The sequence below is a fragment of the Canis lupus genome, chromosome 29, assembly GCF_048164855.1.
Source record: "Canis lupus baileyi chromosome 29, mCanLup2.hap1, whole genome shotgun sequence".
Classification (NCBI taxonomy): Eukaryota; Metazoa; Chordata; class Mammalia; order Carnivora; family Canidae; genus Canis; species Canis lupus.
In genome coordinates this window covers 9,213,705-9,236,005 of record NC_132866.1, presented here as the reverse complement: position 1 = coordinate 9,236,005, position 22,301 = coordinate 9,213,705, and the positions used below count along the sequence as shown (strand labels likewise).

Here is a 22,301-nt window from a genome sequence, read left to right as displayed (position 1 = left end):
CCCAATGGGGTTTTTATACAAAGTAATGTTTGTAGATGACTTAAGTTACAAGATGTGAATAGTAACATTAAGTCATATGCATGTGCATACTGTTATGCTTATATTGGAATTTGTTAGCAAAGGTCTTCAAGAGAAGACCAGTTTACAAGTGTGCCTCTGTTTAAAGGACATTTTTATCGATAAAGTACTTTGTTTTCAGCATCGTTCTCATTGACAAAAAAAGAAAAGCAGCCCTTGCACAATAAATACTTATTTTAAGGGCAACATTTTATTATTTTTTAAAATTAAAACCATATTATTTAATTTGTAAAAGACAAGTATTGTTTAAATATACCTCAAGTGTTCCTGTAAATTAAGACATTTACTAAATGCTTCAGGGTAACCTGCTTAAAATCTTTTTTTTTTTTTTTTTTTAAAGATTTTATTCGTTTTTTTGGAGAGAGAGTGAGCATGAGCATGAGCATGAGAAGGAGAGGGAGAAGCAGAGTCCCCACTGAACAGAGAGCCTGATGCCAGGCTCCATCCGAGGACCCTAGGATCATGACCTGAGCCTAACTAAGGCAGATACTTAGCCAACTGAGCCAGCCAGGCGCCCCTAAATTCTATAGTGATTGTTATTAGGAAGCATAGAATTCTACTGTAAAATAAACTGTAGTCCCTTGTAGTCTTACTTGCCTACAATATATGTGTACTGTAATGTGAATATGCTGCCAGGTATTTTTAATATTTGATTTATTTATTCATGAGAGACAGAGAGACAGAGACATAGGCAGAGGGAGAAGCAAGGCTCCCCACAGGGAGCCCCATGTAGGACCGATACCCAGACTGGGATTCCTCTCTGAGCTGAAGGCAGAAACTGAGCCACTCAGGCATCCCACTGCCAGGCATTTTTGACTCTCAATGCAATGATGAGGAATATGCAGTTGAGAGATTGACCATGTGCTTGTATCTTTTCGATTGTTTGTTGCCTGGTCTTTTAAAAAAAAATGGGAGCTCTTTAAAAATAAATATTAACTAAACAGGTAGGCCTGATTGGCCATCTGTTTCCCAACTCCTTTGCTCTCCTTTTAAAATATAACTTCCCTGTGCAGTTCTGTTGACTTTCATCTCTGTCCCACAGCTTTCCAAAGTTTGAATTGTACAGTTTGTACTCTACTTTAGACATGCCACTTTTTTTCCAGAATTTATTCCTGGAACAAATTCCAGTGTGACTCAGAGCTGTGAATTTGTAGTTAGGATCAGTCAGGAACCCCAGACTTAGAATTTCTTTTGAAGGTACAAAACAGATGCTACAATTATATGTTCTAACACTGAGCAGCAGGGTGGAAATAGTCATGAATGGGCTTCCAAGAGCACTACTTTATTTAAAGGGGTAACAGCAACCAGGTGCAGCCAATTGTTTCACCTTCTGAAAGGAGCCATGTGTTGCATTTAACGAAGCAACCCCATTTTCCTAAGGTATTCTAATATACAGGAAGATCCAGTGCCATTTTGGTTTCCTCATTGCAGATTAATGTCTTCTGGATTTTTGGGCTTGAGTAAATACACAGTCTCCCCTTTGCCCACATCATTTTCTCTTAAAGTTCACAGCTAATTTAGAAATAGGCAATTTGGGAAGAATTCAATTTCTGTAGAGTATTCTGAGGGTATTTTGGAAATAATGTTAAACTAAAAATTTTTCTATGTGTTATATAAAACATAATGATTTACTTTCAACTTCTTCACATTTCCTTTGAATAAATACAAGTTTGTTCAAAAAGAACATGGAAGTTTGATTTGTTATAACATTTTGCTATTGGGAGCCGTATTCTATGTTTAATTTGCGGTTCTTTTTCAGTAGCCTTTAAAGTTTAATTTTAGATCGTGTACTAAATATGTGTTATTATTGGGAAGTCATACATGTGGAAGTTCACGCAGCATTTAAAGTTGGTTATAGGAGTGTATGAAGAAGTGAGTGACTTGTTTCTTTTTTTTGTTAGGTTAGCGATGCAACTAAGCTTAGACCAAAGGCTGAGTTCTGTTTTGGTAAGTAGCCATATTTTATACTTTCATTAACTTTGGTTAACATATTACATTATACTCTAAAAGAAAACAGTCCCTGAAAACCACACAACACAAACCTGTGGGTTAATAGATTATTCTAAGGGAAATTCCTTTGAAACCACCATCCAGGTGAAGAAATAAAACTTCTCCTCTGCTCTTGAAGCCTCTTTCCTGCATCCATCCCAGTCATAGCCACCTCCCTCTGCTCACATGTAGTCATTATCTACCATATATAGTGATCACTACCAGTGAGATTTCTAGTAATTTTTATTGTATATTAAATACAAAAATAATGGAAAGGATTTGGTTTTCAGCTGTGGGTAGTGAGAGGTTGCAGGTTAAGGGTAGAGGTAGTTGAGGGTGTCTGATCCACTTGTTCACCAGACACTTAGCGAATGTCTTGTATATGCACATTGTGCTTGGCCTGGGTGCTGCGAGTGTAACAAGAAGCAGTCATTGCCCTTAAGAGTCTCATAGGCTACTTGTCTCACAGACACAGTATCTGGCAATATCTTTGCATTTGTTACAGTCAGTAGATAAAGGAGTGTCCAATCTATTAACCACAAAGGAAGAGCTTCAGATCCTTACTGGGGAGTCAGGGAAAGCCACACTGGGTGAGGAGACACTGCATTCGGTGCATTCGATCAAGCTAAGCTTGATCATCCTCTGCCGTTGGGAAGAAAAGGAGATGGAACCACAGGGACAGAGGCATACAGAGAAGAACATGGGGTACATGGGCACCTGAGCACTGCGTGAAGCTGTGGGTATGAACAGTGACAGACCAGAAAGTAAAAGGATAGGCGGATTCCAGGTAGAGCATGTTGATAGGTGATATGTGTATGTATGTGTGTGCAAACGAGAGGTGAGAAATTAGTGTATAGAAAGCTGGTATTAGGTGAAGGAAGTGTTTTGCATGGATAGAGTTTTGATGCAGGTAAAATAGTTCAGGGGCTTCCAAACTACTAAGGGCCTGAATCTGGGTGGTGACAGTGGGGGAGAAAGGAAGGACAAACAACAGTTACAGGAAATGTGCAGGGACATGGTGACTGGATATGTGGGAAGAGAGACATTTCAGGTAGGTTCACTTCTGGTAAAGAAATGAATCAAGGAGAGCTGGATGGAGTAAAATGTTTGATTAGGAGTTTGACGTGTTGGGGAAACATCCAAATGGAAACGTTCTGGTGATAGTAATCGAGGACTGGATGGAGCCTGAAGATCAAGGATGGAGAAATTTGGAACCTGTGAAGATAGTGGGTGGTAGTTGAAGCTGGGAGAATTGATGTGCCCTCGGTATGTTAGTGGACACTAGGGATGGAAAGGACAAAATTCAGAGTGGCCTACTGACATGTTTTTACATGAAAGTAAGATACTTCTTGAGGTAGATTTGATGTTAAAGTTCCTTGGTCTCTTGCTTGTAAAGGGCAGATTTCTTCTCTAGGCATTGTGTTAGCGATAATATCTGATGGCAACATATATGTCTAGTAAGAAAATAGGATCAGAGCAGGATGTAGTGTAGCTGTTTAGTGAATCCTCTATAAGGCTTTTATCACCACTAAAAACCTAAAAAAATTATGTATTTATTAAAAATTTTAAATTTTGGTTACCAAATAGGAAAATGCCTCAGAGCCTTGTGAATGAAACGGTAATGGGGGCAAGTCAAGTAACAGTATTTTGTGTTTTAGAATGTGTGATGCATATACTCTTGACAAGTCTTTTTAATATAAATCTCCAACCTACACTTTGAAGGACTTAGGACTATATGGTAATAGATGTGATATTCAGTTATTGTAGTATTTAGAATAGTTGATTTTACTTGAAATCAAAGATTATGATTGGTTTGACAGTAGTGTTATTCTTTACTAATGGAGGGGATAAGAGAAGAGATTCACAAAATGCTTGCCTTCAGAGAGGGAGGCACAAGCCCCTAAAATGGAACCACAACTTCTATTTAGAATGGCAACATAAAGACTCTTCCACCTTTATTTCATCTTAGATTACTCAAAAACAAGTGAGAACAAGAAATACTCAAATCATCTTTGATGTAACTGGCAGACATCTGTAACCCACAGTGTATACAAGGGGAAGTGCATGGAGGTCTGTAAAATGACTTAGCAGAGTAGCAGAAGAGGCGAGTGAAGAGCTGGCCTGTCTGGGTCCTGCCCCTATCCCAACTCCAGATAGGCTTAGGTTCTGGGTGTTGCCTGGGAATGCAACAGAGAGGAGGGTCTGACAATAAGGACTACATTTAGATGTCTGTGTCAGGGGTAGTCTCTGGTTCCTGCTTCCATAGCTACCTTTCCACCATCGCAGCAAGAAATGGCATGTGTAGTATTGTTAGAAATAGAATCAGGGAGGGGCCCTTAGCCGGCTCCATTGGAGGAGCTTGTGACTCTTGATCTCAGGGTCATGAGTTCGAGTCTGATGAAGGGTATAGAGATTACTTAAGTAAATAAAAAATTTTAAAAAAAGAAATAGAGTCACTGAGGCTCTGTGCATGGGGAGAAGGAGAGGGATGAGGCATGAAACTGAAAATAGGACTAAGTGAAAATCTGCACATTGAACTCACCCTTTTCCTGTGTCCAGTCCCAGAGTACTGGGTAGCCAGGTGTAGTGGGATGAGAGTCGGCCTCCCTGGAGAAGTGCTGGGACAGGAAAGTGCTGTAGCACTTTAAATGCTGACATCTGGGTGTTTCTACTAGAGGAGTTTGCCATTTAGTGATCCAGCAGTTAGCAACTCTGCATATCTTCAGGAGAGCTTCCAATCAGTTTTTTAGTACCTTGTTGTTAAATATGAATATATAGCCCAGGATGACATGACATTTGAGGAGAGAGAACTATCAAATAGGAAATGGGACAAAAGTCAATGCAAAATTCAGAAGAAAAAGCCAAAAAATCTAAAAATAGAACAGAGACAAAGATGAGAAGAGAGAAATATTTGAGAAAATTAGAGGTTCCTTTCAGAAAGTCTACCATCTAAGAGGAGAAGACAGAGAAAGAATGGAGGGAAGAGAGAACTGACAAAGAGGTCATGTGGAAAGAGGCTTGTAACCATGTGGTTCATAATTACATTCGAACTATAAGCTAGGGTGATCCTAGGTTGTGGGATGATACTTGTTTACAGTCAGGCTAATGTTTATGCTTCGACCTTATCTATCTGATACATTCACTCTGGTGGTAAAAATTTGAAATGAAATAAAGAAGTACTCAAGTGAAAGGCAGTAGGAACACAAGCCTCTGGGATGGAGTCACTGTACACTGAAACCCCTGATGTAAAAGTGTGGTACTTACAGGTTTTGTATGGTTTTGTTTTATTCCAGTGTTCTTTCTTTATTTCTCTGTCCCTGCCTCCCTCCCAATGTTGTTAATATGCCACTTCTCAGTAATTTGTTTTACATTTTCCACAATGCTTCCTTACTTGGAAATCTCCAGGTGATGATGAAGATGGTGATCTCTTTTCTGTCCGAAGCACTGTCCTAGTTTCTTTACACTTATCACCTCCACCCCTCAAGGAACAAATGGGTTGCATCCATTTCATTGATGAAGAAAATGGGCTCAGAGGGGATTACACAGGTTTTGCAAGATAACATGCTAGTTAAGTGCATGAGCTGATCAAGTCTGAGTGACCCCAGGCTCTGATCTCCTCCTTCCCATCATATCATTATGCTTCTTTCTGGCATTTATGTATACAGTAATACAGTACATGAATTATTTGGACTGCAAGGTGTGCTAAGAATCTTTTTAAGAGTGTATTTGCCTCTCTTTCCTAAAGTCCTTGTATAAATGTTATTCATTTAAAAATAGATGTATTAGGCATTTACTTTGTGGCAGGTACAATGTAGTACCAAGTGCTTAGATTTTCAGACTCTTCAGATGATCCAGGCAGATGCCCAGAACAGCGTTGAGGAAATAATCCATTGGGGAGGGAGAGCTCAGCCTCAGGCTCAGTTGGAACAAGATTGTGAAAGGGTACTTTGCCAGTTGTTAGAAATTAAAAATAAAAGCAGTGTGTTGACAAATATCCTACTGTGCTACTCATTTATCTTAATTTATGCATATGGCATTTATAATTTCTCTGGTGTTTTAAATTTCTTTCGTTTACAGACTAGTTATCTTATAGCACTTCCCAAGGTACTATTTGATTTCCTTGCTCAGATCCTCATCTCAATTCAGGGAATCTCTGGTTTAGTGTCTTGGTCCCCGTTTCAGTTTCAAAGTCCTGTGCATTTGAGAAATAACTTTTTTCGTTAAGGATTTCCGTTTCTCCCTTTCCTTAGTCATATTCACCTGAGTGCTAGTATGTCATTTAATATTCTGATGAAGACTTTTGGAAGTTATTTTTATAGTTCAAAAATTGCAACAGTGTAGCTGTTTTGATGCATTAGCTCCTAGAATGATATTTATGTTTTTAAAAGTAAATGCACATAAAGTATAATTAATAACCTTTAATTTAAGTGTTGGCTGTGATAGTTTGTAGACAGCTGTATATACTGGCATGCTTTGCTTTATACAAGTAGATAGTCACTAACCAGGTATATATAAATTGCACAAAAAGTTCCAAATGTATTAAGACTTCAGATATAAAGACATAGATATAAAGGACGATGCTGAAAATATCAGGGTGTTTATTTTTGTAATCTTGAGTTGGAGAGATTTTCTAAATATATAAAAGCTCAAGTAATTATGGGAAAAGGAAAGATTGATAGAATATTTGTTTGATTAAAAGATACCATGAACAAATTGAAAAGGCAAATGACAGACTGGGAAAAGAGCTTGAAATAAAACAGAAACGATTAATAAAAAAGCTCTTTCAAGTCAATGCAAAATAAGAGAACAGTCAGAAGAAATATGGGTAAAGAAAATAAGGCTCACAAAACAAATTCTAATGGCCAAGAACATATAAAACTAACTTGTCTCAATAATCAAATTCACATTTAAACAAGATACGATTATTCACCAATTAAGTAGTCAGAGATTGCTGTATCTGTTGGAGTCCAGTCAGGAAAACACTCTGCCCGAGGTATTTCAGACCCTGGAGTATTTGTTACAGGGAGTTGGTTATCCGATTGTCAGAAGGCTGAAAGAGCACAGGAATCCTCAAGAAACCCAGAAATCGGAAACTGTAGAAAGCTGCCATCACCCACATGGCTGGAGAGATGAAAGGGGGAAGAGGTAGTATGACCAGAACCTAGGACTTTGGGGCCAGGATGGAGCTAGTGCAGGGTGTCCAAGGGGACAAGCCTGGAGCAGTAGCTAGAGTGTGCTGCCACTTAGGGAGGGAGAGCGGGCGGGCAGCAGTAGCAGGAGCCTACGAGAAAGTGTCCTCTCCTCAACTCCCTCACACCTTCTAATTTCCCATCAGTACCTTCCATTAGCTGAACATGGCTTGGGCTGGCAGGAGGTCCTAGGAAATACTGTTTGCAGATCCCAGCTCTAAAATCACAGAGTCTGGGGCAGAAGATAAGGTCTGTTACTAGCATAAGTGTGAATGACCAGGACTGGTGTGGGGCACTGAACAAAAGCAGGCCTTTGGATACACTGTTGTTAGGAATGTAAATGGGTTCAACCTTTTGGAAAGATAAGTTGCCAAAATCTATAAAAATTTTAAAGGTGAATTCTCTTTGACCCAGCATGCCTGTGTTAAGAAATGTATCCTATCCTACTGGTAGCCCAAGTACAGAGAGATATAAGTACATGATGCTTCATTGGTATATTTTATATAATTTCTAAAATTGGAAATAATCTAAATGTCCATCATTAGGGGATTGGCTAAATGTATTGTGATATTTCCATTTAATGAAAAACATGGCCGTTAAAAATAAGAGATTTACCTGTTATTGAATGATAAAAGCATTATTACATATGATCTTGTCAAATCCAAGACAGTCAGTATTGAACCAGCATGGTTTTTCAGAAAGTAGCTGCGAACATAAATTTAGATGTAACAAATGCAAAATTTCATGTATTGTGATTTATTTTTTTCTCTCAACAGTTATGAATGCAGGGATGAGGAAATATTTCCTACAGGCTAATGATCAGCAGGATCTAGTAGAATGGGTAAATGTGTTGAACAAAGCTATAAAAATTACAGTAAGTATTTATTTTTTCTTTTTAAATTTTTAATGTCTGAAAATAATCTTTACGTTTTGAAAATATACCTGCTGAGTGTCTCCAGTGTACCAACAGTTTGCATATTCAAAGTTTGTTTAAAATGCAGGTGTTTATAACGTGAATACATTTTCTTGTACAAGGTAACTATCAGCCCTTAACACCAGCCCATAAATGCCTTTTAACCCTTATGCACCTAATAAGATATGTATTAGTATATATTATAATCACTGCATAATGTTTCTAGGGGAAAATGCATGTCAAGGATGTTTTTTTCTTCCTGAGTAGGATAAGGGGCTTCCTGCCAGCGACCCAGCTACTAGGCGTCGGCCTTCCTGTCTTCCAGGCCATGGCCTGGATTGCTGTTAGATAGGGTAGAGTTTGAAGAGAGGAGCAGGAAATGGAGGTGAGGCCATGGAAGTGAGGCACAGGGATAGGGAGTGGTTCTGAAGAGCTGTGGTGGCCCGAAGGTCCTGCCCACATGGCCCCTGGGCCCCCTCTTCCTCCTTGAGTTCAGAGCTTGCTGTCCTTGCATGCCTTTTCTGTGCTCCAGCTTCCTGCTTGCAACCTGCCTTTCTTCTTTTGGTTTTCTGATGAACAGGACTGTATATTGATTATTTGCAGTGTACCAGGCCTTGCCCTGAAGGTTTTACTGAAATTATCTAGAAAAGTGAGTTTAGAAGGATTGAGTAACTTTTCCTGGTTTCATAGCTGGTAAACTGTGGAACTGTGAGCCAAACCCAGTCTCTTTGACTCCAGGGGCTGACCCTGAAGCCCAGTGCCTTGCCACTTCCTGAAAAAAGAGCCCTTTCCTAGTGTTTTGTTCCTAAAGCAAAAACCAGACTTTTTGGAGAGAGTTTTAACTAATGATGAGAGGCAAGCAAATAGGTTCTATATCCTGGTCCTAGCTCTCCTTGCTTTTTTCCTTCTCACACAATTGCAGAGAAACACATAGACCCCTGTAGGGAGAGGGTATAGAAGGGAGTTCCTATGTGAGGTTTGTGTAAATTGAAGTGTTTTTACTAACATGCAGTTATTTACTGACCCTAAACGACTTAACTCTGGAAAGACATATGCTCTGAAAGTCAGCACATGTTAGTTACTTGATAGTTTCCATCTAAAGTGAATGATTCCATATTTATATCACAACACAATAAAGAGTTAATATAACTAAAGCTGTTCTCAGAGTCGAGTCGGAGTTTTGTCTTGCACCAGCACAGCTTGTTACCACATGACAGAAAACACCCACGCACTGCATCTGATCTGTACATGAAGCACAAGTTATTTTAGGTTTGTGCAGTTTCAGGAAAGCAATTTTTTGAACAACTGATTCAGAAGTACATATTCTTAAAAGGTCTTAACTAATTGTTTTTAACTCAGTATATATATATATATTTTAATGTGAATTTTTCTTTAGAAAGAGTATCTAGTAACTTTGCCGAATTAATTCATTTATTACAATTTGTAATAATAAGAAGCACTAGTTTTTTAGTGCTTTAAGAGAAAAAGTAGTGAATAGTATCAGGCTTTTCGTCATTTTGGGGGTTCTTGAATTGCTGTATCTAATTTATTAATGGTGTGAAACCATCTTATACAGATGACACTGTTAAGCTCATTTAAATGCAAGAGAAACTGAGGTTGGGTAATGTTCCTGCTTTTGTGCTTTTACAACTTTATTTTACATGTTGAAATTTTTATAGTTTTTAAGCTGAATCAGTTGATATTCATGCTTTTATAACTCATGTTTTAATGATTCATGTTTAGAAGATACGAATACATAACAGATAAAGAAATCCTTAGCTAGTCAACCGAGTGAATATTGTGATGTTAAAGTGAATATAGAAGTGATAGTATTTGTTAAAAATCAAAACTAAACATTTAACTTAGAGGATAGCAGTGAGAGCATTTCCCATGTTTATGTAAGGTACATGTAGTTTTTTTCTCTAAAGAGTCTTGCCAGGGAGTGCCTGGGTGGCTCAGTCCATTGAGTGTCTAACTCCTGGTTTCAGCTCAGGTCATGATCTCAGGGTCTTAGGATGGAGCCCTCCATCACGCTCAGCGGGGAATCTGCTTGAGATTCTCTCCCTCTGTCCCTCCCTCTCTCACACTCTCTCTTTCTCAAATAGATAATCTTTATTTAAAGAGTCTTGCCATTTTTAATGTCATATGCATAAATACACATGTAAATGTATTAGGGTGTGGAATCTCTAATTTGTCATATTTTCCTATTGAAATTGCGAATGATTTACATGTACATTTCTTTGGAAAATTGAAGTTTACATTTTAGTATATGTATAATTTACATTTCTATGGAATCACTACAAATGACATTTTGGTCAATTATGTAATGGTCTGCTGAGTACAATCTGATATATAAACTTAAACCTTTAAAAATTCATAATTAGGTTTTTGCAGTATGTGGTTTCAGAACAGGGGTGCTTAGAGGGTAGTGGTAAGGGAATGATGATTATTTAACTACTTCCTGATTATAGTACCTTGTCATCTTAATGGGCTGTCCTCTGACACCATAGCCTGTGGCTTTCCTAACTTTCCTAATTTCTATGTTGATGTTTATTGGTGGCTGCCATTTAAAAAATTTTCTCCCTTATTTGAAAAGTGAGTCAGTAGTGGAGGAACCAACCCTGAAGGGAGTGTCAGTGACTAGAGTTGGGAAAATAAAATTTTAAACTATACCTTCAACTAACTATTCATTTATAGTAGTAACAGTATAAATATGGTGATCTCTGGTCCCTTATTGATTGAGGAACATCTAAGATGTATATGGTGTATTCTTAAACAGAAACCCACTATTTTTAAAAATAGTGTCTTTTCCTCACCACAAATTTTAATTTAAAAATTAATATTAGATTTTAATTAAAAATCAGTGTTTTTGAAATTGTGGCCAAAGTGCCACATTTTTTTTTTTTTTTTTTTAATTGGCAGCTGGGCACAAGTAGAATCAGTTGAATATAGGACTTTGGTCCTAACAAAATGGCAAATCTGCCACAGGTGCAAGGCCTTCTACTTTATAGTTGTGTTTTTCAGCTGGCAGGTCATGGGTAGAGCCCTCAGAAGGTCATGGGTACTCAGTAGTTTGTGTTTGAACGTTTTAGGTTTCAGTCTGAAGCCCTGTTGTAGCCCTGTCATTTTTCTCTGTTTTGTTCATCTCTTCATTCTCTATCTTTTCTCTTTCTACTATAAGAATCACAAGCAAACGCCTCCTAAAAATACATGCAGATTTGTCACAGAAAGCGGCTACAGTACAGACAGAAAGCAAGAGAGGGGGAAAGTCAGGGGCAATGAAAGCAAGCACGTCTAGTGTCTTTTGACACTTGCTGTCTGCGTGGCCAATCATTTTTCTGATTCTTATTCAATAGTTGGCTGCGTTTTGTTTTGTTTTGTTTTTAGTACTAAAAATATGCTTATTTTAATGGCTAAATTTAGACTAATATTCAGAATTTTTATGAGTATCATATTCATGGGTATTTTGCTTATATTTTTCTTGTTTGGAGGGAATATTTATAGTTTAGATTTTTTTAAATTGATATGAAATGTTAGTGTCAGATGTACAACATATTGATTAAAAAATTCTATACATTACTCAATGCTCACCACACAATTTAAATACTTTTTATTGTAAAGTACAATTCTAAGTTAATTATTGAGCTCCAGCATTGAAATTAGGCCATACTTACTAACATTTTATTATCAGGACAAATTAGAAGCAGTAGGCTTAACAGCATAGAGAAAGATTTTTAATATACCGTCATTTCTGGAAGAAAAATCAGTGTAAGCTTCAATATATTTTTAGGCTGGCATTAAAAGTTTTTCTTAGGAAATGCCTATATATTTGAGTTGACTAAACTCTCAACTTCTTAAAAGAACTAACTTCATACGGGTCACCTCTTAGCACATTTCAGCTAACACGGGTGAGATGTGAGCTAAACTCTCGGGTTTAAAATTCTCCTAATGCTCTCCCTCTTGGCTGCATTTTCTCTGTCATAATGGAAATACATGATGCTATTCATTCACAACATCATGGGCTTCCTTAGATTGTTTCTGGGTGTGTTGTGTCCTTTGTAGCCCCTTTACTCTTATGTCATTAGGCAAATCTTGCCAAGTAAAATTGTAGCCATTATCTGTTGCCTTTAAAAAGCTCTAAAATGGGGGCGCCTGGGTGATTCAATCTGTGAAGCTTCAGCCTTCGGCTCAGGTCTTGATTCTAGAGTTCTGGGATTGAGTCCCACATTGGGCTCCCAGCTCCATGGGAGCCTGCTTCTCCCTCTGTCTCTTTCCCTCTCTCTCTGTGTGTGCCTCTCATGAATAAATGAACAAACAAGCAAATCTAAAAAAAAAAATCTCTAAAATGTGCAGCCTCTTAGAAGAATTCTGGAGGCATTCTTTGGCAGGGTTTGTTTCTCTTTCCATTTCCCTCACTTTTGTCTCTGCCAGTGACCTGCCTCATAGTGTAAATTCGGCTTGGCACCTGGGGAGAAAGCCTTGTGGGGAAGCATCTCCAGGGGAGAGAGGCAAGGAAGAGAGAGGAGTTGAGGAAGTCACCCAAGAGAGACGTTGTGTATATCCATAGATTATATTTATGTGGATTAGGATCGACTACAGTCCAGCTTAGACATACATTGACATGTTTGCCCAATATTTTGTAAAGCCTTGTCTGCAGATAACATTGTCCACCTACTTTTCCCCAGACCTGGTGGAAGAGCACAAGCCTGGCAGCAGTGTTTCTCAGAATAATTTGTTAAGCACCTACCTCAGAAGCTTCTAGTGTTCCTGCTTGACTGACTTAGAATTTTGGGTATGCAGCCTGGGAATCTGAAGGTTTTTTTTTTTTTTTAAGATTTTATTTATTTATTCATAGAGACAGACAGAGAGAGAGAGAGAGAGGCAGAGACACAGGCAGAGGGAGAAGCAGGCTCCATGCAACAAGCCCGGTGTGGGACTCGATCCCGGGTCTCCAGGATCACCCCGCCGGGCTGCAGGCGGCGCTAAACCGCCGCGCCACCGGGGCTGCCCGGAATCTGAAGGTTTTAATCATGTTCCTGGCTTGATACTTCATGAATGTTAAAGCTTGAGAAACCACACTGCTTTGGATTCATATTAATAAATGGTTTGGATATTTGACTGCCATGTGAACAGTGACCCTAGAACTGTGCCAGTGCCCTGTTAACAGGGATTTTAATTGTATGGCAGGCAGGTTATTTAATTTTTAATGTTTTTACATCACGACCACGGTGCTTATTGGACGTAGTTGTCATAATGCTTCTGAAACACTGCAAGATCCTCAAATGCCCTTTAGATCGGTGGAGAGAGATTAACTATTATGCTCAACATCGCATCAGTGCTGAGCATATTTTATTACATTTTATTTCATAGCCAAAAAAACCCCCCACAAAACTGTAATTCAAAGACAGATGACATGCTATAGTCTATTGATAGAAGTACTGCTTAGCCAAGTACCTTGTTTCCGGCTTAGGCCACATAAGAAAAGCTAAAATGTATGTCAGACATTAGTGATGCCTTTGACACTTTGATTCCACTTTAGTGAGGTACTTGTGAGTGATTTATCATGGATACATGTATTGGAATTTCTTTTAAAAATCTTCAATAAGCTTTAAATTATTTTGAACATTTGGTTTCTGGTTTATGTTATGTATCTTAGTCTTTTATTCCTGCTGATTTTGGATTCATCCACTGAGTCAGTCTATCAACGTTTATTGAATACTTACTATGTTTTCACTAGTAGACTCTGTTCTGACGCCAGTAATGATGGATTTGCCATGATCCCTGTCCCTGGGGGTGCTGTAGAATCCTGGGCAGGAATGGAGGACAGGAAGAGATTAAGTCACAGAGCTGTAATACAATGTCAGGCTCTCTAATAAATAGGGGGTATGGTATAGTGGTTGAGTGTATAGGAGAGTTACACAAACTTGAATAGAACATACTATAGCCAGGATCTAAACCTACGTTTCTTCATGTCTCTGAGCCTCTGTTTTCTCACTGCTAGAGTGGAGATATGGGTCCTACACATAGGATTGATGAGAGGATTAAGTGGGAGAATGTATGAAATAGTACCCGCCCAAGTAAACACTCAGTAAATGGTAGCTGTATTGTAAAGTATTACTGAGACAGAAACATTAGTGTGAGAACTTAAAGGGGTATGGCATACATTATACAGAATTTTTATGTATGTCAGTTATTTATAAGTGGATGATGAGTTGGATATTCTGTGTTAAAAGAGGGTCTCCTAGATAATGCTTGTGGCAAAATGATTCATTTACGTATTATCTTAGGTACCAAAGCAGTCAGACTCACAGCCTCATTCTGATAACCTAAGTCGCCAGAGTGAATGTGGGAAGAAGCAAGTGTCTTATAGAACGGACATTGTTGGGGGCGTGCCCATCATTACCCCAACTCAGGTAATTCATTAGTTATTCTGCTCTATGATGGCTTACTTACTGTGTAGTGATTTTTCTGTTAAAAAATAGAACATTACTGAGTTAATATCATAGTTAATCAATTTTAAAAACTTTGTTTCTTATTTCAAACATATGTGTTTATTATGAAGCATTTGGAAATCACAGATAACACTTAGCACTTTTCATGTTTTCTCTGAGCCTTTCTTCTTTATACTTTTGCCCTTGGAAATGGAGAAACTTTGTAAACAGTTTTTTTGACTTACATCTCAAGCATTTTCCAAGTCATTAAAAATTATTCTACATCATTTTAAATGACTGTAGTCATTCTGCCACTGTGAATTTACCATAGCTTATAAATCCTTTGTTGTTGGACAGAGTTCCTTTTCCTTCTATAAATAGTATGAGTAGGAAAAACCCACTTTTCCTTCCCTACAACTCCCACATTCACATGCTACTGACATCAGAGGTGTGAGTTTTCCCCTACACCAAGCAGTTCTGCAACCCTGGCTGTGTGTCCTACAGTTTAAGTCAATTCTGACAGTCGGCCTGGATCCCACAGGTAAAGGGTCAGTCCCCTAAAACTGCCCTCCCATCCCTTCTGATGCTAGTTGAAAGTCTAGGTTGTTTACCTGTGCTTCTGACGGAAGGGCTGTGATTGGAGACAGGACGTGACCTTGTCCCCAGATTTGATTAATTTGCTAGAGTGGCTCTCAGAACAGAAGAAAACATATATTTACTGTTTACTGGTTTATTATAAAAGGATGCACATGAACATCTGGATGAAAGAGATGGGAAGGGTGTGAAGCTTTTGTCCCCTTTCTGGGACTCTCTTAAGTGTTCACCAACCCAGAAGCCCTCTGAACCCTGTACTTTTGAGATTTTTATAGAGGCTTCATCATATAGGCATGATCAACTCTGTTTCTAGCCCCTTTTTCTCTGGAGAATGGCAGGTGGGGCAGAACGTCCCAAGCTTCTAGTCCTAGCTTGGTCTTCCTGGTGACCACTCCCCATCCAGCAGCCCACCCAGAATCACTGCATTGGAACAAGAGATGCACCCAGTGCTTATCACTTAGGAATTTACAAGGGTTTTAGGTGCTATGTGCCTGGAACCAAGGGCAGAGACCAGTAAGTATATATTTTTAATTATCCATAAATCCTATGATGAACATTCTTGTAGCAAAGCTTTAGAGACATGGAGAATAGTTTTTTTAAAGAATAAAGTTCTAGAATAAAATTGCTGAATCAAAGAGTTTGCAAATATGTGTAATTTTTTTAAACCTGTTTTTCTACAACCTGACCTAGATGAGCCACACAGATAACTGGAATTTTGACTTCGTTCTATCACAAAAGTACTGATATATACTAAGTCATATCTTATTTGAATATTATGAAAAATATATAGTCATAAAAAATTTTGAATGAAATTAAAACTTTTAGATGAGCTTAAATTTCTTGTGTTGCTATTGAGTGAATGAGTTTGTAATGCAAATTGAATTACCAGTGTTGAGAAACTGGGGATCCTGAGGTAATGGATTGCTGTCACTAGCCTTGGGCACTTTCCTTATCTGTGTGCCTGTTTGGACTGAGAGGACTTTGGCACTTTATAAACCTTTTAAATCATTTTATGCACCATATTTTTCAGGTCTTCTGTCAGGGAAGGGTGGTTAGAGGCTACTGCATCTTAAGATATTAATTAAATAATTAGTGCTCCCTTTATTCTAGATAAAGGGTATATTAATGAACAAAAATCCATGTTCTAGTGGGAGCTTACATTTTTCACCAAAGTTGGATAAAAGTATAAGCTAGTATTGTGTATGTGTACTTTAAAAAAAAAAATGATTTTAACCTGTAAGACTTCTGGTTAAAATAAAACTAGACTAAGCTGCTTTTACTTGTCTTATGTCTTAGGCTGATATAAGCAGTAAGACAACTTGTCTATAGTTGTATTAATATATTATATTTGTATCTCTGGCTGTTTTAATTTTGTATAGAATTAAGATTTTGTTATGTTTTAATTTTGGTGTAGATTATTCAGTAGGTTCTAGATTCCATAGCAGCTGCCATATTAAAAAGATCCCAAAGAGTTTTTGTTACTTTTTTGATTTTGTAATATAGCTTTTTAAATTATAAAGAAGTATTTACTCATTATAAAGTCATTTAATTGCTATAGTAAGAAAATGCCAAACTCATTTGCTTGATAAATTTATTCAGTGACTATTGGATTAGCAGTTAAGTGCTGGGATTACAAAATTTAAGTACATAATTCCTGCTGTTGACCTGTCTATGTATAACAGGTTGAAAATTTCTCAAGATAAGACTTGAGTATTAGTTTTTCTCTTGAAATTTAGGAGTCATTGAAAATACATGCTTGGTTGATTTGTGAGATTCTAGATTATAACATGTTGCATGTTATAAATAAACAGAAGCCAGTCCTTGGAGGAGCATGAAAACATGAGTGTAGTTAAATCTTTTTTTTTTTTTTTTTTTTTTTTAAAGCACTGGACTTGGCATGTTAAAAAAAAAACAAAAACCTGCAGAATTTTTAGATTCTAAGAGCAAGGAGAACATCTGCTGGCAAAGAGTTTTTAGACTTGATATTAAAACCATAGTTCATAAAAGGAAAAATTGGTAAATTAGACCTCATCAAAATTGAAAATGTTTGCTCTGAAAGACCCTGTTAAGAGGATGAAAGGAAAAGCTACACAGTGGGAGGAAATACTTGCAAACCACATATCCAATCTAGCACTTGTATGTAGAACATATAAGGAATTATCAAAACCTAGCAGTTAAAAAATAATCCAACTAGAAAATGGGCAGAATTCATGAACAGAGATTTCATCAAAAGATAAAAGATACATGTGTGGCAAAGAAGCTCTAGAAAGGCCTGTCACTGCCTTTAGTCAGTAGGGAAATGCAAATTAAGACCACACACCTCTCAGAATGACTCAGATAATTAATAACACAAATGCTGACTGCTGACAAGGATGAGAAGAAACTGCATCACTCGTACATTGCTGGTGGGAATATATAATAGTATGGCCACTCTGAAAAATAGTTATGGCAGTTTTTCATTAAACTTATGATTACTGTACAACCCAGCATATATACTCCTAGGCATTGGTCCCAGAGAAATGGAGACTTAGTTTACATATATCTATACATGAATGTTCATAGCACTTTTATTCCTAATGGGCCCAAACTGGGAACAACTCAATGCTCTTTAATAGGCAAAGTGTTAAATAGCCCATGGCCAGACCATGATTGCTACTCAGCAGTAAGAAGGGATGGACTAGTGATACAAGGAGCAGCCTGGATGAGTCTCCCGAGAATGCTGGTGATCTCAAAAGGTCACTACTGTAGGAACATTTGTATCACATTGCCTAAATGTCAAAATTATCAAGATGGAGAACAAATTAGGGATTGCCAAGGGATTGGGCATAGGGACTCTAAAGGGGTAGCCCAAGGGAGCCTCGTAATGATGAAAACTTCTGTATATTGTCGTGGTGGTGGCTTTACACAAAGCTACATGTGACAGGATTGCATAGAATGATCCATACACAGAGGCAAATGAGTGCATGTAAAACTGGTGAAATCTGAATAAGGCTGGTTGTGGGATGTTCCCGTAGTTTTGATAATGTACTGAAGTTATACAATATTTCTGTTGGGGGACCTGATTGAGAGGTACATAGGACCTCCTGTACTTTTTTTTTTTTGAAACAACTTCCTATATTAGTGAATCTATATAATAATTTCAAAACCAAAATTTAACCCTTTCTTCCCTCTACCTCACCACTCCTCACACACAAAGCACTGGTGGCAAAACAAGAGAAATAGAAATCTGTGGTTTTTCAATGATGTGAGTGTTATGGATAAGTATCTCAAATTACTTAGAAAACTCTATACCTCAAAATCTGTGTTTCTAAGTGAACTAAGATTTGATTTTAAGATTTTCTACTAGAATGACAACATAAAATACAACTGTGCTTTGAAGCTAAACAAGCAAAGAATTTATTTGCTTCATTTTAGAAAGAAGAAGTAAATGAATGTGGTGAAAGTATTGACAGAAACAATTTGAAACGGTCACAAAGCCATCTTCCCTACTTTACTCCTAAGCCACCTCCGGACAGTGCAGTCATCAAAGCTGGGTATTGTGTAAAGCAAGGAGCAGTGGTGAGTACCTGGACAGGGTATGTATAATGAAAAATGAGTCTGTGTTAGCAAACTCTCAACATATAAATCATTTGCTTTGTTTTCCAAAAGGCCCAAAGTGAGAGACCAGTGTGCTGAGGAGTCAGGAGATAGAATAGGGGTGACTCTATGTTCATAACTCAGTGCTGTTATTTTCTTTGTCTGTGGGTGGCTGGATAATGCTTATTGCCACTGACTTTCAATTTTGAGTGAGCTTTCCTAACAGTTTATCCCAGACGGTTTTCTTACCAATCTTTCCTCCCTTGGGAGTGGGTCAGAGAAAGAGAGCTCTAGCCGGGAGGTGTTAAGAAAAGAGGGGTGTGGGGAGTGGGGAGCAGGAAGGCTCACTCCATTTGGTGTTGGGCTGACCTCAGTTGAATTTCCTGTGACCTTGGGCTTCTTACTTAACCTCTCAGTCTCTTAGTTTCTTTTTAAGGAAAATTAGGTTATAAAACCTGCCATCTGGAGGTTTTTTTGAAAGATGTAAATTTAAGATAGTATTAGCACAGCACCTGGTCCTTAGTAAGAGCTATTAAGGGTTAGCCAGATCCTCTCATTCAACCTGACCTATAGTGGGACATTGTAGGAAGAACAGGTAAATTTTCTGGTATTTCTAAGGTTCCAAAGTACCTTCCCAAAGTTTGTCACTCTGATGTGAACCAAATTGTTAGAATTTCATGAGAAAACAAACTTTAAAGTTTGAGAATTTAAAAAAAAATTTTTTGTGAGTATAGAAATACTTAAAATTCTATTGGCAGTTCTATTTGACCTCACATCACTTTTTGGTAACTTCAGTTAGCTTCGGTCAGCCAATGGAAAAGTTCTTTCATTCCCAATCTACTGACTTCTAAGCTGAGGGAAATGAAGGGGAAGGCTGAGAGTCTCTCACTGTAGCAGGTTTACAGGTAAAGTCAGAGTCTCATCAGGCTATGACTGGCTTGTGTTAATTAGGGCTTTTAGGGAGACATTTCCTTTCGTTTTACTCCCAAGTCCAAAATAACAACCCTTAGAGATAATGAAGTGCTTTCATGAAAAATGTATTTCAGCGACAAAAAAATACTTGTACAAAGTAGGTTCACTTTATTAAATATTTGTTGCTTTACTACTAAGTATAAAGTACCTGAAGAAAGATTCTTGCATTTTACAGATTTTACAGAACTTAATGTGGTTTAATAACATTTCCTGTGCTTGCTCTTGAACTCTTGATGGCATTTAGTTTGTGGGGTTGGGGGATGGGGAAGTGTTTTGTGTTTGTTTTTTTTTTTTTTTAACTTTTAGAGCATTAAAAATATGAAACCATATTATAGAATTATATGATACAGACTGAAAGCTAGCCACCAAAGTTGCCTTAGGAGTTCAAGGTCTAAGTTGTGAAAGAGATGAAGTTTTATGTATCTCCTCAGTAAGGGAGGATAGTGAGGTTTTTCAGTGCCTGACATTTCTGATTGTGGGTTCATAGCAGAATATTTAAGTGGCTGTTAACATTTGACATTCTTAGAATCAGAAGTCTTATGTCTTTGTTCATCTCTGGTAGATGAAAAACTGGAAGAGAAGATATTTTCAATTGGATGAAAACACAATAGGCTACTTCAAATCTGAACTGGTATGTTGCTCTGTCATAAATGTTGCTTTAAAATGTTTGAGAAGTGTTAAAACACTGTGGTGATTTTAATTGTGCATGTGTAGTTTCTTGTCCTGTTTTCTATTTTTAAAATCTGGTTTTGAAAATTACAGTTCAGGGGCAGCCCTGGTGGCTCAGCGGTTTAGCGCCGCCTTCAGCCCAGGGTGGGATCCTGGAGACCTGGGATCGAGTCCCGTGTCAGGCTCCCTGCATGGAGTGGAGCCTGCTTCTCCCTCTGCCTGTGTCTCTGCCTCTCTCTCTCTCTATGTCTCTCAAACATAAATAAATAAAAAATCTTAAAAAAAAAAAAAGAAAAATACAGTTCAGTTTATTTGGTTCTGATGTTTTAATGCTAATTTTGTAAATACATATTAAATAAAAAGATCATATTGTCAAATATGATCACCTTAAAAAAATTAAAAATATCAGAACTCCTTAGTCTACAGATTTCTTCAGAAGGGAAGCTGGAAGACATTGTAGGAAAATTAAGTCTCTAAAAGTCAACATTTTAACTCTGTGTTTCTACTTTCTTTTCTCTGCCCTCTCTTGATATTTTTTTCCTGTTTCAGATTGACTTTTTAAGTTTCCTCATATAAGACCTTTTTGTCCTACCTGAAGGTGGAGTCAAAGAAATTCTTTCACTTGAGTAACATCCTTATTTAAAATACTCTTGTCACATAACCTGAGAGTTCTACAACAGATTGTTGGATAATTTGAATGCGTTTTTTATACCTTAAATGTCTGTCCTAGTTCTACTTGTTTTATGGGACCTTTGACTGGGGATCATACCCTTTATTAGTGTGAAGGCACAAGAACAGTACTATCCAGTAGAACTTTCTACACTGATAGAAATGGTCTGTATCTGTATTGACCAGGTTTGCTGGCTACATGTGGCTGGTGAATGCTGAAAATATGGCTGGTATGACTGAGGAATTTGACTTTATTTAATTTTAAAAATAAAACTGATTGTTTTTAATATTTTTAAAATTTAAATAGTTACACATAACTAGTGGTACTGTATTGGACAATAGAATAGATAATAGGAAAGGAATATTTTGAGATTCATCTCAGGTGTCTGTTCTTCTTGGAAGCTTTCAGACTCTAGATTAAGTGCCTTCTCCTTACACACCATGGTTCCCTATGCCTTGCTTCTATCATAATTCTTCCCACTGTGTTTTGTAATTGCCTGCATACTTGTCTTTACCAGTTACTTATGCGAGCTTCTTGAAAGCAAAGATGTCTTTTATACCTTTTTTATGAACACAGCACCTGGTACTTGGTAGATAATTAGTAAGTGTTTTTGAATGAATGAGAACGGGGATAGCATGGCAAGAATATCCATTTTAACATGAGTATTTAGCCTTTCTTAGACATCAAATTCTAAGAGCCTCAACTGGAAGTAGTAGTTAGTTGGCTCAAAAAGTATCAGACTTGGTGTCTCAGAAGGCTTACACGTGTGCTTGGTTAGTAGGTTGATTCATTGCTTTTAATTAATGGCAGTACTCTTGGGAAGAGTCATTAATGCAACAGACATTCACTGAGCTTTCCATGGCTCTGGTGCACTGTTCTGAGAATCAAAAGGACAATCAGCGATGTTCTGGCCTTTTTCAGGAGTTCAGTTGTGCCAGAGAAGTTGACATGTACCCCTATCACCCACAGTAATTCTAATGAGACAATGATTATGAAAATATTTACTAAATTTTGAAAAACTAGCATGTAGACATGATGCTATAAAATTTGAGATGAAAGAATACTGAACTAACAAAAGTGGTAGGGAAATGATACCATGTGTATTTAAGAATGTATTAAGCATTTAGGAAACACAGATTAAGCTGGAATCTTTAAATATATTTTTAATTATTTACCTTTATCAATAACTAAGATGTGCATCCCCCCCCCCCCCACACACA

At 37.6% G+C, this 22,301-nt stretch overlaps 1 protein-coding gene across 10 annotated transcripts in view; it reads left to right on the top strand.

The window, feature by feature from the left end:
• Positions 1–22,301, top strand: part of PLEKHA1 (pleckstrin homology domain containing A1) — a 56,103-nt gene that overhangs the window by 21,764 nt on the left and 12,038 nt on the right. For 7 of the 10 annotated variants that reach the window (XM_072805020.1, XM_072805018.1, XM_072805017.1 and 4 more), the window contains exons 4-8: positions 1,980–2,025; positions 8,033–8,130; positions 14,457–14,582; positions 18,609–18,752; positions 20,305–20,373. In XM_072805020.1, coding sequence (XP_072661121.1) covers positions 1,980–2,025; positions 8,033–8,130; positions 14,457–14,582; positions 18,609–18,752; positions 20,305–20,373 — 483 coding nt within the window. The remainder of the gene's footprint in view (positions 1–1,979; positions 2,026–8,032; positions 8,131–14,456; positions 14,583–18,608; positions 18,753–20,304; positions 20,374–22,301) is intronic. The other 3 variants (XM_072805024.1, XM_072805027.1, XM_072805025.1) reach the window with 1 other exon arrangement.